The 18,535-nt window shown below is 24.8% G+C and overlaps 1 protein-coding gene and 1 non-coding gene across 3 annotated transcripts in view; both read right to left on the bottom strand.

Annotated features, from left to right (window-relative positions):
* LOC112593560 (disheveled-associated activator of morphogenesis 1) overlaps positions 1–17,892 on the bottom strand; it is a 45,210-nt gene extending 27,318 nt beyond the window's left edge. The window contains exons 1-2 of one of the 2 annotated variants that reach the window (XM_025338013.1): positions 17,737–17,892; positions 12,631–13,337 (exon numbers count right to left, since the gene is read on the bottom strand). In XM_025338013.1, coding sequence (XP_025193798.1) covers positions 12,631–12,645 — 15 coding nt within the window. In that variant the 5' untranslated portion in view covers positions 12,646–13,337; positions 17,737–17,892. Of the gene's footprint in view, positions 1–5,702; positions 5,883–12,630; positions 13,338–17,736 lie in introns of those variants that run through there. The other variant, XM_025338014.1, reaches the window with a different exon arrangement.
* Positions 13,711–13,776, bottom strand: LOC112593839. Its single transcript, XR_003114622.1, has one exon. It is a non-coding gene; the product is annotated as a small nucleolar RNA SNORD77 (small nucleolar RNA).
* Positions 17,893–18,535: the final 643 nt, after the last annotated feature.

Raw genomic sequence — 18,535 nt, 5'->3', positions numbered from 1 at the left:
CGCATACAAGAAATTTATTTATCCGTAGGCATCTGCTCGATATTTTGTTTAAAATATATTTATGATATAATTTTAAATTAAATTTTGGTATACATTTTTCTTACAACTGTCTCACGTATACGGTTACCTATTAGAAATTATTAAAAAAATATTTGTTCAAAAATTCTAATAAAATTACATTATTTTATAATATGTTACAAAGTATAGAAGTAACATTTTTGAAAAAAAATTTTTCTTAAAATTAATCTTGAAATTATTACTATAGATACCTAGTAAATAGACACATATTTTTAAAATTATTATTTTATTTTTAGATGTATTATTTTTTGTTGAATTCCATGCAATAATTTTACGGTAAAAAGGTCACGAATAAAATAGTTATACTTGGCATTAAAATACCGCAAAAATTAATTTATGAACTGCCTCCTAACATTATAGCTTACAAATCAACAGATAGTACAGATAGATAAGTATCTTTAAAGTATTATCGATAATTCGTTTTTAGATAGGTAGGTCCTATCAATCCACAGATTACTACTCGTTGATCTAAAATTAATTTATATTAATATGTCCATATAATAACAGTATCTACAGGTTTTAAACAATACGTAACAATATATACTACATAACTAGTATTAGATATATTGTAGAGAATATAGTTTGTTATAAGGAATTTCGAATACATAATTAATCAATAGGAAAAAAAAGAAGTCGTCACTCTGTAGAATAGATATCGAGTACACCTCGTCATTGAGTAGCATAAATAGCATAAATGTGTAATAGATGTGTTAAATTGAAATTTAACGAATACGAAAAATGACTGTAAGCGGAATGTTGCGTGAAACTCTATTTTTAAGGATATTTTATATTATTTATCATACTTCTAAAAATTTATTTTTCTGTTAATACCCATATATCATTATATATGTAAAAAATAATAATTAACATAATGTCAAAAAGTGTAAGTTCCTGCTACTGATAGTTTTTTAATTAGGCGACTAAAATAATACCTACAATTAATAGCGTATAATAGGAAAAATCGTTATTTTTTTATCAAAAATTGAACTTAAAATGTCTATAGAAAAATTAAATACGAACTTATTATATTCTTAGATCACTGCAAAATTAACTTGCAAAGAATCTTGTAATTTAAAATATTATAGTAATTTTTAATTGTAAAATAATTTGAAAATGTTCATAATTATGTTAAAATTTTAACTTCATAAACTTATAAAAAAATTATTCATACATATTTTTAATAGCTTTGAAATTCCATAAAAACCACTTATTGTACCTATTGTATTATGCTTAAAAGATTTTAAATCGAGAAAAAAATTGAAACACTCGCGGAAGTATAATAATAAGAAAATAAGTAATAAATAGTTAAAAATAAAAATTTAAGTAAATAATAAAATATCTTAAGAAATAGAAGTTATTACAGTATTACACCGTCTCCACTCAGAATTATTTTTCGTACCTGTCCTTTATAATAATTTATCATTGAATCCAAATATAACACTTCATACATTAATAACCTATATGTTTCTACTACTCAATGGTACACTTAAAACAGTTAAAACCTTCTACATAGTAGAGCAACTTTCTCTGTTTTTTTTTTTTTTTTTTTTTTTTTTTTAATACGATTTTACTTATAATTTATACATTTTATTCAATATTTTGTATTTACAAACTATATAATGTAGCAATATTATAATACTTTACATCCTAAGAGGAAAAATTAATGTACTGATTTTACAATAATATTTTTATTTGTTAAATTATTTTAACTTGTAAAAAAAAAAAATGATTGGATTGTTAACAAAAAGTAAAAAAACGCCAGTAATTTTCAAAATAATTGAAAAAATAAAATAAATTAAGAAAAATAGAAATATTTTTCACAGAACCAGTTCCCAACAAAACAAAATAGATCACGATTTTGTTATTTGGTGTGATTCGAAAACAAATAACCATAGATGGTAGAAATTATAATTAAATGTTTATAAAAGCTATTTCTATATAAATGGCTCGATAAATGGTAAGTACAATTTTTACACTTACAACATGATTACCATAAAATTATTACCGAATTATTTTTATCATCAGTTCATTACGGTATACCTTTTAATTATATGGTATTACAATAAATGGTATTTTGAGTAACTTATATAAAAGGCTAGTGGTCGAATGTAGTTTTATCATCGGTTAATTGCTCATAATAATATTAAAATTTTCAAAAGGTATATTTAAATAATAACCAATACTTCTATAAAACTATTAGAACTCATTGAGTACTTACTCGAGTGTACATAATACAATGTATAGGTATATACTCGTATTATGCAATTATGGTAGATTCATTAATTATAATTTTATATTATGGTCATGTCAATCTTGACTACTGGAATGGTGGAATTTATAAAATTCGTCTCTATAGTTTTGATTTATTATTGTAATAATAGATTCAATGTGTATATTTTAACATTATAATAACTATTAATTTTATGTTTACAATATACAACATAATTCAAATATCTAAAATTTTATTTTTTAGAACATTTTAGTTATGCTAAACGTATACTGAATAACAGTATTAAATTAATTCTATGGCATATAATTTATACAATTTTAAGTTATAATTTTTCGTAACAATTTGTATTGTAGGTAAATATCTACGTACCTATTAAAAATGATTTAATGATTATTAAAAAACATACCATAGATGATTGATTAATTCATTGTATTCATTATAATATTTTATAATAGTGATTAACATCGCGACGCGCGCGGATATGTGCTAACTTATATAAATTATAATAGCAAAATTATTAAATTAACGAAACTTATGAGATCTTCAAAAGCTCTAGTTAACATTTTAAATGTCATATACTTAATTTGAAAAATTATTAGAACTTATCTTTGTATTAAACGTGCACCACACCCATAGACTGTTTGTCTGTCTTACAAATGTAAAACATGGAAAATGTTTATTCAATTTAACCAACTTGTTATTGTTATAGCTTTAATAATATTATGATAAATTAAAAATTTAACTATTATCAAAATTACAAGTAAGAACATTGTCTGTATTTAAATATTGATCTTTTACGATAATTTAATTTTTAATCAATAGTTATAACTTATAACTTATTAGCATATGTAAAATATTATACTTTAAAAATAAAAAATGCTTATAATAAGTAATAACTCTCTTTAAAATTAAAATATTATAAAATACCAGCTTATTGATACAGATTAAGTTTTTTCATTTTGATTTAAAAATATGTGTAATTATACTTAATTATAATAATATAATGGTAGTTAAGTACCTATTTCACAAAATGAAAAATGTTTATGAATTATTAAAAAAAAAAAATGTTCTCAATAAATTATTAATATTAGATATCGTTACACTAATGACAATACCTCGTAACTAAATTTTTGGTACTTTTCAGGAGAAACATAAAACTGAATAATTATTGTTACACATTGACTACATTCTTTATGTTTGCATTTTAAAATAACTTATATTTTTTTGGAATATTATATATCGTTATACTAATGACATTACCTCGTAACTCAATTTTTGTCGATAATGACTTTTTGGTATCAAAATATTTGTAATCTCTTTGTGATTGTTTTCTTTAATTACCTCCGTAATGATAAGACTGATATTTTCCCTCCAAAATCAATTAAAATAATATCAGGTATCTCTTTATCACATGTAATACCACGTAACTTAACACAAACGTATGGGTTGAAAAAGTGATGGATTGAAGTCTGCATTACATCAATTTAACAACAGATAATTATAATATTTTGTTTAAAATCGATTAATTATTAATACATTTAAGTATTATTGCTATAGTTATGTATGTAATAGATGTATTTGATATTATAATATATTAATTGTAATTAAACGTCTTAGATACGTGATATTTTCATTTTGCATAATTCATTTTTTCTGTGTCGCATCCTACTTACGTGAAATTGCGCAAATTACATTATAACATAATATTACCTAGTACCTATGTTATAATGAATACTTTTAAATTAATATAATATTTTGTATTAATAATATTATAGACAGTTAGTTTTATTGTATTGTAATAGCTTTACCTACTGTTATATTTATTATAATATATTATATTATTAGTAAATTAATATGTTTAAGCACAATAGCGAGACTTAGATTAAAGATTATGATGGACTTGTCTGTTATAAATAATAACAATAATATAATAATATTTTATTGTTATAATCTAAAATGTTTTTTTTAATTTCTTAAATTTTAATAGTTTACTTTTGTATTGTTATTTTTAATAATCTTGTTTTTTTATTCATAACATCATGTTTTCGGTAAAAACTGATCAAAAGAGCATAATACTGATCCACACTACTACTTACCCATGTTTAAGTAATAATTATTATAAAATGTATGGTTAAAATTTAATTATTTTACAAACAGTAATACCTCGTATATTTAACAGAAATACCACGTATCTAAATTACTGGTAGAGCAATATCACGTATTTCCTTTAAACTGTGTACATAAAAAAATGTATGGATTATTTATATAATATGCAACACATAATCATAAATAAAATAATAAACAAACTTATACAAAATACTTAACATCGTATTACACTTTTATTAACAATACCTATACATCATCATATTAGTATTTTACATCGTTTAATGTTATAATATTAAATTATTATACGTGTACCTATCCATTATTCATATTAAGCTATTAATGCGTAGAAATTACATAGATAATAATTAAAATGTTATCAATCGAGTGTAAGAGACATTTTTGATAACTTAAAAATTTAACTACGGAATTTAACTAGAAACTAACTTTTTTTTTTACATTTACATTTATTTTTTCATTGGGCTTTAAACATCCAAATAATATGTAGGTAATTAATTTGTTCTTTCAATTAGCTTATTATTTAAAATGTATGAATATTAAACACATTACAAAATAATTAAATTATTTTTTCTTATTCCTAATAAAAATATATCATACATAAATAGATACCAAATTCCATACGAAGTAGATAACTATAAATATATTCTAAAAAATCATAATACTCTACAATAATATATAATTACTTATTTTGAATCTAAAAATATTGATAAAACAATAAATTGCAATATCAACCTTGTACTGAGAATCATAAACTAAATAAACGTTTTATAATTGCAAAACAATATGCATAAATTCTAATCGTGAGCATTTGAGTAATAATATATTAAACTTGTTTTGATAATTTTTTAAGAATGCGCATTTACTTGTTGGAATGTTAATTATTTTTAAATTATAATATCGATGTAAGGCACTGGATTATGTTGATATTACTTTAAACCCATAATAAAGAAAAAAATGTAATTCTTTGTTCCCACTTGGGTAAATTTTTGAATTATAATAATAAACAATATATTAAGTTTTATTTACATTCACTATATTCCCAAAGAAGGATAAAAAACTTAAGTGGGAATAAATTACTTGCGGCTGTCATAATTATAAAATCTATAACATATGTGGTACGATTAAAAACAACAAACAATATTGTATTCAATGGGCGTTGTTAACAGCATGAGAATCACTGCGTCCACTTAAACGCAATATAAACTTTAATCACTTCTGTCAAATTTAATCTAACCATTAAATTTATTAATAAAAATTTACTAAAACTTACCCTTGACCTTTCTTATGCCGGATGTCCAAAATTATTTTTTAGTGAATGTGTTTACCATTCAAATGTGATCACTTAAGTATAAAAAAAAATCATTTTTTGAAACTATTAAATATGATAGGTATATGAGGATGTTTACTTATTTCAACTATAACGAGAACTACACAAAACCGCACAAGATAGACTAAATGTATTTTTTTAAACACTGTAGTTGTACGCATACCTAAAATGAGTGAATTTGTTTATCAAAATAAGCACGAATTAATAAATAACTGAACTACCTACACATAGGAATAGAGATTATAGTGGTCAACTAAGAGATATGTTATCATTTATTGTAATTTGTACATTATTATAAGGTTGTAATGTTATCTTGACGTCAGACGCGAAATATTTAATAAGACATATTTATAATATGTACATCAATATTCATTATAATATACTTACATTCAAAATATATATCAATTGTAATTAACTGTATAATAACATAACTTTTGTTCTTATTCATATTATTATTATTATTTAACGTATAATTAATAATTACATAAAATTAAATAAATTTAAAAAAATGTATTATATAGGTACTTGGTTGGCTACATTTGCCAGGTCTTTCTATTACACTCTGTATAAAATATACATACAGTACAATCTATAAATTACACTATATATATATATAATATTTTCATGATAAAAAAAATATAGTTGTATTTGAATAAATATTGTCCTAATACTGTAAATTGGAATATTTATGTTGAGATAATTATGTAATTTTAATATTTTTGATGATAAATACTTGTTAAATTAAATATTTGCATTTTTATTTGAAATAATTATGTACACAAATATAACACACTATACAACCCATAATAATTGATAGTTGAATATTTAAAATAATTCATTTAAATAGTAAGAAATTATAATCTTTGTGTGCAATACATTTCAATATACTTTGTATTTGAGTTATACATGAAGTCAACAAGTAATTATATATACTACTTACGAAATACGACATTTTCATACAATCAGTACCACACAACTTTAAAGCACACTAGTTATGTTAAAATTACCTTGTATAACTATTGAAATATCAACTTATGTGAAAATGAAAAAAAAATGTTATTTTAAATCATGAAAAGTTATAAAAGAGTCATATATCATCAGTGTCAGAATTACTAAGAACGTTTCGAGCACACAGTGAATCGTGTGAAGAGTATAAGGCTACAGAGTCAGAATATTGATTTTGTGTGTTTCTATATCAGTATTTAATCATATTTTACCTAAAAAATAGGGTTGAAAAATATTCGAGACATATTTAGCAACATATTATAAAACAAAAATGAGCATGACTAAATTGGAACAATCAAAGTTAGGTTTAATAATTTTAGATTTTTTTGGATAGTAGTAGATAATTTAATTTATTCATTCATTAATTATTTGATATTCATATGAATTATACCCCTAATTATTATACTGATTACATTGGTTAACGTTTAATTTATGAAAGTGCTTAGTTTCGCTAAAAACTATAATAACATAATATATAATACCTTAAATAATATAAGTCCTCTATTCCTAATTTCATATTGATCTAAATTTTACAAATTTTGTTACATTTTATGTGGAACATTGGTCACTACGTTAAGTAACTTTTAAAGCATATATGAATATAAAGAATATGAATCAAGAGTAAACTAAGCTGTGGTGATTTTAAAGACGCAATAAAGACTATGCCATCGTCCCCAATCCATCTTTAAGATTTACTTATTAATTCTATTTAGTATGTAAATATTTAAAAATAAGTGATGGAAATTGTTCCATAATTTCTTACAAAAAATATTATAAATGTTTTAAAATATAATAGGTAGTAATAATACGAAAGTACGCTTGGCAACGTATAAGACGTATACAAATTGTCAAGATATTTTTCAATTTTTTGTGCTATAATACAAATTCATTTTTCCTGCTTTTGAAGTTTCATGTTAAAAGCTGACATGATTATTATGTATGAGGGTGAATAAATACACAGTATTTAAATTTAAAAAACTATAGTAAAATTTTCAAAAGTATTTTTGTATTTATATTATTTTACGAAGTATAGCAATTAAATCATAATTATTATAAATTAAAACTGTTTTTAGATTCCAATTTCTAAGTGGATAAAGTATATTTTAGAAAAAAAGAAGAAAATTCCCATATTTTTCAAAATAACTATAAGTTATAAACAATTAAGTAAGGAAAACAGGAACTTTTTGCAAACTAGTTTTAAATAAAATCGATTTTATTTCGTTAACGTAACTCAAAAATAAATGATTATAAATACTCGAAAACTAAAATCTCGTTAAATATTTATATTAACATTTTCAAAATATTTGATATTTTTGATTTTTTTAATTTTTTATAAATAACAATAAAGAATGTTAACTAAGTCGAAGAGTATGAAAATTTGATACGAGGTTCCTCATAACTTACTTTAATAGCTATTTAAAAATATTAAAGATATTAAAGGCATATTTTTTACAAACAATTAAATATCAAATTTTGACAAAATTATAGCTTAAACACAAACATTTGCAATTTTTTAAGCAATTAAAAATTCATAAAATTTTATATTTTTATAGTTAAGGTTTAAAAATGTAATATAAAAATCACCATTTTGTTGATTCATACTGAAACCAATAAATCTAAGAAATAATATAAGCTCAATTTTTTTATAGACATTTAAAAATAAAATTTGGATAAAATATGGTATTTAAACGAAGATCTATGACTAAAGTTATTTTGTTGTTATTTAACAACTAATAGCAATTAGCTAATATATTTATAAAATAATAGGTTTACAGAGTTTCTCTTTTCTGAATCGTTTTCCATATGCAATGATTTATCATTGAATTAAAATATAACACATCTATATACTTATATATACGTATATATTATGTACGATTTGGAACATCTCCTCGGATCACCAATTATATGCATCATACTGATTTAGTCAAGATTATATTTATACGTATAACGCTAAACTCATTTATTTTTAGAGTATAATATGGGCAATCCTATTTTTTGTGAGTATAGAACGATTTTTTATGTTTTATATTTCCGTTTAGTTTTGACAAATGATCGTTAACACGGGATATTAAACCTAACAGCCAACATAATGTTAAAAATCTCTATAGTTTGAAAAATGAAACTACAATCGAATAGGTACAGTATTTTAAGTATTTGCCGAAATGACTAATCCGTTACCAGTAAAAACTGAAGGGTCATACTCGTTGCTTATTGCCTAGCCTTACAGTACAGCTCATCAGACCTTTCAACCATTGTGGAAGTAGTACCTATATAATATAAATTATAATACATATATAGGGAAGAACTTGTTTCCCACAATACATTGCCGTTTTTAGATTACGTTTCATTAACAAGTATTGTAGTGTGGCCCCTTCTAACGCACCCAAAAGTAAGCGTAAATAACCCTTTTTTATTAACACTTCTGAAAATTATCATAAGAATCAATATTTCGACTACATTATTCGGTTACTATGTTTAACGTTTAGGATAGGTATTAGGTAGGTTTTGGATACCTAGTACAGTATAAGATTGAAATAAAATAACTAGAATCTGAGTACTTCATTTATATAAATAAAATACATACAAATTATAAAAATATCAAAATGCTACTAAAGTTATTTAGTATAATTATAAATATAATTATGGTTATAATATAAATTTATATTACGTACACATTGTAAAATTCAAACAAGTAAACGTAATAATCTAACCAGTTTGTTACAATCAAATATTTTATTATCAACGTTATCTATGTTCAGATATTATAGACAGTAAACCAACATCATGACACAACATAAGACGTTCAATAACATACTACAATTAATAATTGACAAAAATTCAATAATATTTTATAACAAAATATAGTTATAAGTTATAAACTTATAAGAGTTGTTTTGACGAATTAGTAGTTGCCAGTTTGGCACAAATAAAATGGTTGAGTAATCAAGTAGTAAAACATCTGTCTAAAAGATAGATGATTTATATCTACTAAGAATTGGAAAATGTTTAAATCATTTCTTCTGAAAACCTAAACTAAACAGTACAATATCCTAAATAATATGGGCATTATTCAGTTTAAACTCTAAATTAGTATTTCCGTTGTTCATCGTAACTCGTCAACCTTATCGTTGATGTTTTATTAATACACATATTGTGCCCAATGATTCACCGTTATTTGTCCTGTTATTTGTGATTAAGTAATATCTTTGCCACTCTTTTCAAGCACCAAAAACATCTATTTAATCTAAGTTAGCTTTTACATAGTTAACAATATTTAACTTTATATAAAAAAATGTACATTTAAAACAAATATACAGAGTAATTCACTAAGTTATCAAATATACTTTTTCCCTTTTCTTTTTTAATAATGCGGTTTTTCTGCTGTAAATTATTTAGTGAATATTTTTTTTTAAATGGGATTAGAACAATTGAGGGCTATGATAATTTTACAATTTCAGTAATTTATATTAATCTATAAATATTTATAATTTATACCAACGGTCCGAATATTAAAAATATTGAATTCGATGGACATATATCTTATACTATTGTGAAACCATTTTTAAGGACTATTATTCTTAATATAAATATAATATATTAATAACTAAAAAATAAAGGCTCTTATAGGAAAAACAAAAGTTTATATAACCATATGGAACTCCTTAAATACCTAGTATAAAATATCTAAAAATATAATCTTTAATATAATGGGGATGAGCATGTTTGATGAATCATACTGCATCCATATCAACCTGCGAAAAGTAACAGAAATAATACCATTTTGAGTGGATATAAAAAATTATATTTAACTAAAAAATTTCAATAGATAAAAATAAAATCAAAGAGCGCTAAACACAAACGTTGTATTGTAACATGTCGGTGTATCAATTATCACAATATTACATTAATGGTTGAATTATTATTCAATGACAAAAGATGGATGTTATTTTAACAATATCATTCACATTATTATTATTAATATTTATATCATCTATATGACTATATACTACGATACACATTGTACTTTCTTGGATTTTTTGAATTCATAATAAATTAATCATTACCAAATAATGTAAGATTTTTATAATTTAGTCGTTGACATACTGTATCCAGTGTTAAATTTCTATAATCTGTATCTAGTGTATCTATTAATAAAATTTGTATACAAATAAAATCCTTTTTAAGCTTATCAAAATTATAATACACTTATTAAACTCAATAATAATAATAATAAAAAAACATTAAAGCAGTATGTTTTTTACAGACCTTTTAAGGAACATATATACTCGTAGTTTTAGTTTTAAAACACGTACATGTCATTTCTATGACTCATGAGTCATTTGGTAATTCACTTGGGATATCTACAACCAATAAACACTGGTACAAATACTACTAATATTGATGTTTATCTTAACAAATACATCACACTTTGTTCAAATGAATACCAAATAAAATTCAATTTTACAAGTTAACGAGTCTTTTATTGAAATTTTCTTATTACACCAAATCATTAATAGAATATTCAACAAAACAATATTATATACAATAAAATTTCGTCGATGATAGATTATTTACTTAGTAAGTTTAAACATTCTAAAAATAAATTGACTAAATACCATGAATGTACCATAAACACAAGAAAATCTAGTATCTACTCACTAAAATATACCTTTAGACCGAAAAATAGAATAGTATAAAATGTACTATTAATTTATTTGGTTTTAACGTCTATAATAAATATTAAATAATAATTATTATATATGATATAATAGTTCTACGTATTTTCGGATGACAGATATTGCTACATTATTAGTATAGTACAGATTTTAAAAATCACAAATAATAATGACAGACTAAAATGAATTTTGACAGCATTGTATCTAAAATACCTTATACTAAGTATATTTAAAGAAATGTTAATTATTAAATAATACTTTGGATGTTGTTATTTATCATTATCGCATAGTCAATGAAATTTGTCGTATAACGTTATCAGTATTATCACTAGCCAGGCGTGCATTTCAATATTTTACGCAGCAAATCATAAAATATAACAAACGGTATCATGATACGATTGTATTGTTATCAGACATCAATAAGTTTGCATTAAATATTTAAATCTACTTATATTAACGTATAATAGGTGTATAAAATATCATAGGCTTTACAAAAGATCCAAATAGTGTTAAATGTTAGTAAATAATAAGTAATAATTAATGACGAGCGATTGGTGACATCGGTAACCAGTATGTTGAAAAATTTCGTGGACAAACGGATAGTGATATATTTATATTTGTTTTGGCGGGAAACCCGGTCCGCGGAAACCGGCAGATAAAAAAAATAAAAAAAAAACGTTATACAATATTTAATTTTATTACCCATAGACTCATACTCAAATACCTAAAAGTAAAATATACAAGAAAGTATTCAACGAAAACCAGTATAGATTTCTCTTTAAAAAGTAAAATAGTTTGTTTTATAAGAATCGATTCTCAACCGATTTAATTTTTTTAGACCACGATAACAATGTGATCGAGGAACACGCATATCACGGTTTATCGCCGACCCAAAACTGATCTTTCCTTTTTTTTTTTCACAAGTTAATTTCGTTATCATAAATAACAATTTACGGAAGAAGTAAGCCGATCTATCCGCCGAGTCCCAACTAAACCTACCCCGTGTGTCAACATTAACCGGAACCGACAAATCGGCATCACTTTTGGTGCACCGGATTGTCCTAGCCAATTCGTATCGTGAACGTTCAATCACGAAAGAATAATAATATGAAAACCGTTTATATCTTACAGTAGTGTAACTATTATAATAATATCATAGTGTTATTAATTATTATTGCATAGGTACTCACCAAACCGGTAGTCATTCCACAGTCACTTGGTGTTCAGCGCCGACGGCATAACGACGTAGACGGACGTTTTACCGATCGCGATCGCACGACGATCGATGTCAACGATTTTTATAACAATATAATATTGTGTCCGCAAGCGTTTTCACGAACACCGAGGGACGGGCGAACGGGACCGGCGGCTAACGGCTGCACACTGCGGTCGGTGACTGTTTTGCTGCTGTGGCGGCGGCGGCGACGGCACCTCCACGCGCAGTACGGCGGTCGCTGGTTCGGACGCGGTCGTGCTGTATGCGCGACGGCCGGTTCGACGACAAGAATAATAATAATAATAATAATAATATTTCAGTTGTTCTACGGCAGACGACGACGACTACGTCACGACCACCAAACCAACAGCTGCTCGCTGCTGCTGCTGCCGCCGCCGATGCTTCTCCGCCGCCGTCGTCACCGAAACACTATTGTGTCGGGGCGCACGCGCCATATTATTATTATTATTATTATTATTCTTTTATATTATTATTATTAAATGTTATACACACGACGACTGGGTGTGCTCGCCGTTTGGGTGTGTTTGTGTGCGCGGGCGCGTGTATGTGTGCGTCGGGTATAATATATATATATACCTGATAGATGGGGAGACACGTACGTCGTACGTTTCAGGGGTAGATTCGCCGAGGCTGGGCAAGGGACCGTTTACACCGGAACAGCTGCAAAAAAAAAAAAAAAATAAATAAATAAAAGTATAGTACAATCATTGCATTTTTGACGTTGGAACGGATTATATCTATAAATCTATAATGTATCACGAACAAAATAATTGTGTATAGATTTGTTACACGCAGTTATAAATAATGGCATGAGATAAATAATAAATAAATATAAGTATATCTGTTAATTGTGGGTTTTGTTTTTCGTAATTATGTTAATAATCTAACGTAATTATTAGAGTAAAGTAAATGTATATAAAAAAATTACAGTAAACTCAGCGCGTTTATAAAATCAACTAATTCAAACCTAAACCAAATTGTTAATGTTTGTAATATTAAATTGAGTTTTTATTGATATAGCTGAGTAATGAGTAGATACACTAGATAATTGAATCACCTTTTCGTTTCTTAAGTTTGAACTATCAAAATAAAATCGTATTGTCTAAACGGAATTATGTACCTATTTATAGGCTAAAATCGTAATTTATAAAAAGGAAAATAAATTATATGCCAAGTGCAATGTTTATTGCACTTAACTTTGTTTATTATAGGTACTGATAAGTGATAGACGTGATAGTATCTTTTATTTATAATAAATAGTTATACGTAAAAGTACCCATAATAGTAAAATATATTCCAAAACATGCATTATGGATCAACCGGTCAATCAAAATGACCTGTACCAAAATAGAACTCACTGTATACGTAAGTCCTGCACAAAATATATTATCGTTGATATTGTCTTCGTCTTTTCGAATAATTTTTTGTCGCTTAACTTGGTATATAATATTATGTAATAATATAATACGATATTATTATATTAGTATACATATTATGTAGATATAGTTCACTGCTCGCTACGCATTCGTTATATCGTTACATTAACATATGTCGACGGTACCTCTGTTGTTAATGGATATTAAATGTCCGTGCCGAGTATTAACGCGTGCGCGTGTACCACATGTGGAAAGGATTGATAGAAATCATATTTCATCGTCAGGCATGTGGGTGCGGAGGCGATCGCTGTTGGCATCCAGTGAACAGTGAGACTCCACACGAGACATCAGGTTACGTAGTCATCTTATTATTATTCGGGGTGCTGGAGGTGTTCGGTAGATTTTATTCCAGTGCTGACTGATCGAGACTAAGTATAATGTACATATGGTGCCCGGTATTGTTTTTTTCAGCAATTAACACTTTTTATCTTGAAAATATTTTATCTAACTATTATAAAAAAATCAATATTTTTACTACTTTTTTTTTTTTTTAACAATAATCGTATTTATAGTTTTTGTTTTGACTTACATCATAAGTACATTATTCATTTTATTATCTGAAGGTAAATATTTTTATGAGCATATTAATTAAAATCGAATTTTTGACAAATTTTTAATTAGATATATCAGTAAAATTAACTATATAAAGTTTAAGTAAGTAGAGTACAGTGACACATGGGTATTCTGAAAATATCGATCCATTGATTGATTTGTCAAAACTTATATGCTTATATTAATTTGACTAACTTCTTAAATAGTCTTTTCAAAATTGTTAAGTATTAAAATATTCAAATAAATAAAAAAATTATATTGATGAAAAATAGTAAACAAATAGTGTACTCTATTATTTTTTAAAAATATAATTTTGTTATGATTTCAATTACAAGGAATGGTGACTATGAGAAAAAATAACGCTTAAATATATAGTAATGTAACCACGTCATTTTTTTTTTTTTTTTTTTGAAGCCTACAAAAGTTGAGTACACTTACTTTCTGGACGTGCCTCGTATATTATTTATATATATATAAATATTATTTGAAAATTGAAACGTTAAAATTGCTAGAGATAATGCTATTGTTTACTGTCAAAAGAATCACCCGTGTTGCCATATGCATAGATTGTAAAATTAGAAAATACGTAGGACTCTCACTACTGCCATAATTGGCCCGAATAAGAATTTGATTTTTCGGCAACATTTTGACACAGCCAAAAACTTGAAGATGACTAAATGGTCGAGTTTTGAAGAAGCTATAACCAAAATTTAAATTTGTCTGTATACAGTATATCGATTTGAAAATGATTGAACTTGTAAATTACAAATACTTACCAATAACCAATAAAATCTATTATTGTGTTAATATTTTTGAATTTGTAATCTAGGTGATTTACTTCGCGAATCTAAATTTTTAATAACGATTGTTCATCTCACGGGCTCGTGTTCATAAAAGTATTTTTTTAATATATTTTAATTTAAAGTAATATATGTATGTACTTACTACTTATGGTCAAAGTTTAAATATATATTCCAGAATAATAAAATCTTATATAATTTAATATGCTTCTAAATAACACTCAATCGTCGAAACTGTAATTTATTTTCATAGAGGTAAAAACTGAAGTATATTATTTTACGTACATTATTATGCAATTGTTTGAAATCTATATGATTGTATAATACCCATAATAGTATTAAAAGTTATATTTATACATTCTTTTTTCAAAAAAAAAAAAAATTGGGTAATAATGAGCCCCCTGGCCTAATGCCCAACATGCATTTGCATACATGTATAACACAATACTATTTTTTGTGCTTTATTAAATTGTGTAATTCATAATATATTGTTATAACTTATAGATACTATATTTTATTGTTTAAACTTTAAATTATTGTCGTTAGTTCTAATTCAAATTTTCTAAAACTATTCAAATCAAATATCAGTGTTAAAATATAAATCAACAAAATAAGTAAATAATTTATAAGCTCTGTAAAATAAACTAAAAACGATTTAATTTTATTTTCCATCATACATACACGTTTTCACAAAAGTTCCGCTTATTTTTCTTATATATAAAACTATTCAATTATAATATTAAAATATATTTCAATATATTTTACAACATTTGTTATTATTCCTTACATAAACCCTCCCAAAAATTAAATATATAAAGTTATTAATAACTCGTTTTTTTCTAATATTTTTTATTTATACCAATGATGGGTTGATAAATTATTATCTTCTAACTAATGAATTTAGGTTAAAATATATTCTGTTTTTACACTTAAACTGTAATCTTACTTTATTGCTATCATTTTGTATTTACATTCAACTAAATAAATATTCCTTTCATAAATAAATAATAGCTTAGAAATTCAATCTACATTTTATACTTAGATAGTTGATAGCTATCAACCCAAATAAATAATATTTGGAGTTTGTATTTAATAATTATTGCAGAATTATATAACAATAACTCCGTTTGACGATATATAGTTTATTATCGATGTAAATATCGTAGTGCTGTTCTATCGTATAATACTGTGTAATATTTGTTCATACTTCATTCAGAATCAAAATATATAATAAAAAAATTCTTCTTCAAATATATTAGGTACATTGCAATCAATGAAAGTACTCTTGAAGTTTCTCAATGCTCAAACGCTTTTAAATAAAAATAATATAATAAAAAAAAAAATGTCAATAGATATATTACAGGTATTAAAAGTTTTATGCTTAAAAAGTATTTAGCAGAATAATCCATAGATAATCTACTAAATAAATTAATAAGACTATGTGTGTTAATATTTAATAATAATATATTAATAATTTATTACTCTGTATTATTCAAATTGTACATTATAAAAAAGGTGAATATTTACTATACTACTATTTTACTGTACTTAATATTTTGATGGTATATACGTATAGTAGCCAAAAAAATTAATACATTCTTCTATTTTGTTGGTTCATAAACTATATTTTTTTTTATTAATTTTGTTTCAATTATAGGATTATTCAAGTATAAGCGTATGAAATAAATCAATCATAAATAAATATTTGAATTTTCGCAAGTAATACCATATATTAATTATATTATTTAAACTAAAATAAAAGATGTATTTTTATATTTATCTAATTTTATGTAGGTATATTAAAGTTTAATTATTTTAAGAAAATACATCATTAGGGTGGGAAGAAAATGTTTTTATAAATAATAATTTGAATTCAGATTGAAATGTCTTAAAGTAGGTAACTACTCAATGTAAGGGTAAATACAATTTTGAAGAAATTTAGTCACAACACTTTCATAGTTTTTTAGTATAGCTATATCACATATTATACTTTATAGTTTAGTTCTTTAATGTTATTAAAAAAATACGGTAGGAAACCGACAAATTTTAATACATTTAATAATTGTATAGTTGGTATATGGCAGTATTACGTGTAATGTGTGCCCACAAAACGAATATTTAATAAGGTAGGTAACTGTCAAAAACAAAGGGTGATTATTAGCAGCGTGAGGTGTACCGGTCTCCTCAACAAATATATACGTTTACACCGGATATACGGTGTACGGTGTTGGATTATTGTATTGTATACTTTAAACTATGCTTTCTACTTACATATCTCGTCGATAATATCATTAATTCCGTTGCTGCCGAGCGCACTTCGCACAACAATAAAAATTTACAATCACTATCACTGAACCTAAGCTACGTAATGATAACAAGATTTGCGAAAAACCGGAAGTCTGAATTCTCATACACTGTAGAGATGACTGAAAGCGCAAGTGGACCAGACCAGTGGTGGCGCGTGCGTCGCTTCTCAAATCGATCGATAATACGAACCACCTCAACCCCATTGGCCATTTTATAACGGCGGTAATTTTGAAAAGATTTGGTAAGCAACACGAATTCAACAATGATAATTTTCTAAAACTAAAAGTTTTGTAAAAATAAAATTGTAGTCCTGTATGTGATAAAATTTTTATCCGTTATCCATAAATTTAAATTAAATTATAAATCTTTTTATAAAATGTTGAATTTATATCGCATCAATACATGTAATCTATATATCACTTGTTATATAAAAAATTTGAACTTGATATATTCAAATATCCTTTCAAATTGCTGAGGCGACTTTTGTGACATTCCTCATATTTTTATTAATTTAATGTTCCGCTATATGTCAGATAAATCCAGAACTTTATACTTAAAAAATTCTTCTATTCCTTTTGTTTTATTTCCAAGTCTATTTCTTTAACTTATCATTAAAGTTTAAAATTATTTTTAATTTTATTTTTTACTTAAACACTATTTAGCATGTTTATTAATTTATTATTAAATTTTTAATAGTTGATGTATAAAAATAATACTGTATTTTAACATTTTAATGTATATATTTATGTATAACATCTTATTT

The sequence above is a fragment of the Melanaphis sacchari genome, unplaced genomic scaffold (genome assembly GCF_002803265.2).
Source record: "Melanaphis sacchari strain LSU unplaced genomic scaffold, SCAv2.0 Contig20_pilon_pilon, whole genome shotgun sequence".
Classification (NCBI taxonomy): domain Eukaryota; kingdom Metazoa; phylum Arthropoda; class Insecta; order Hemiptera; family Aphididae; genus Melanaphis; species Melanaphis sacchari.
This window is presented reverse-complemented; position numbering and strand designations above follow the sequence as displayed.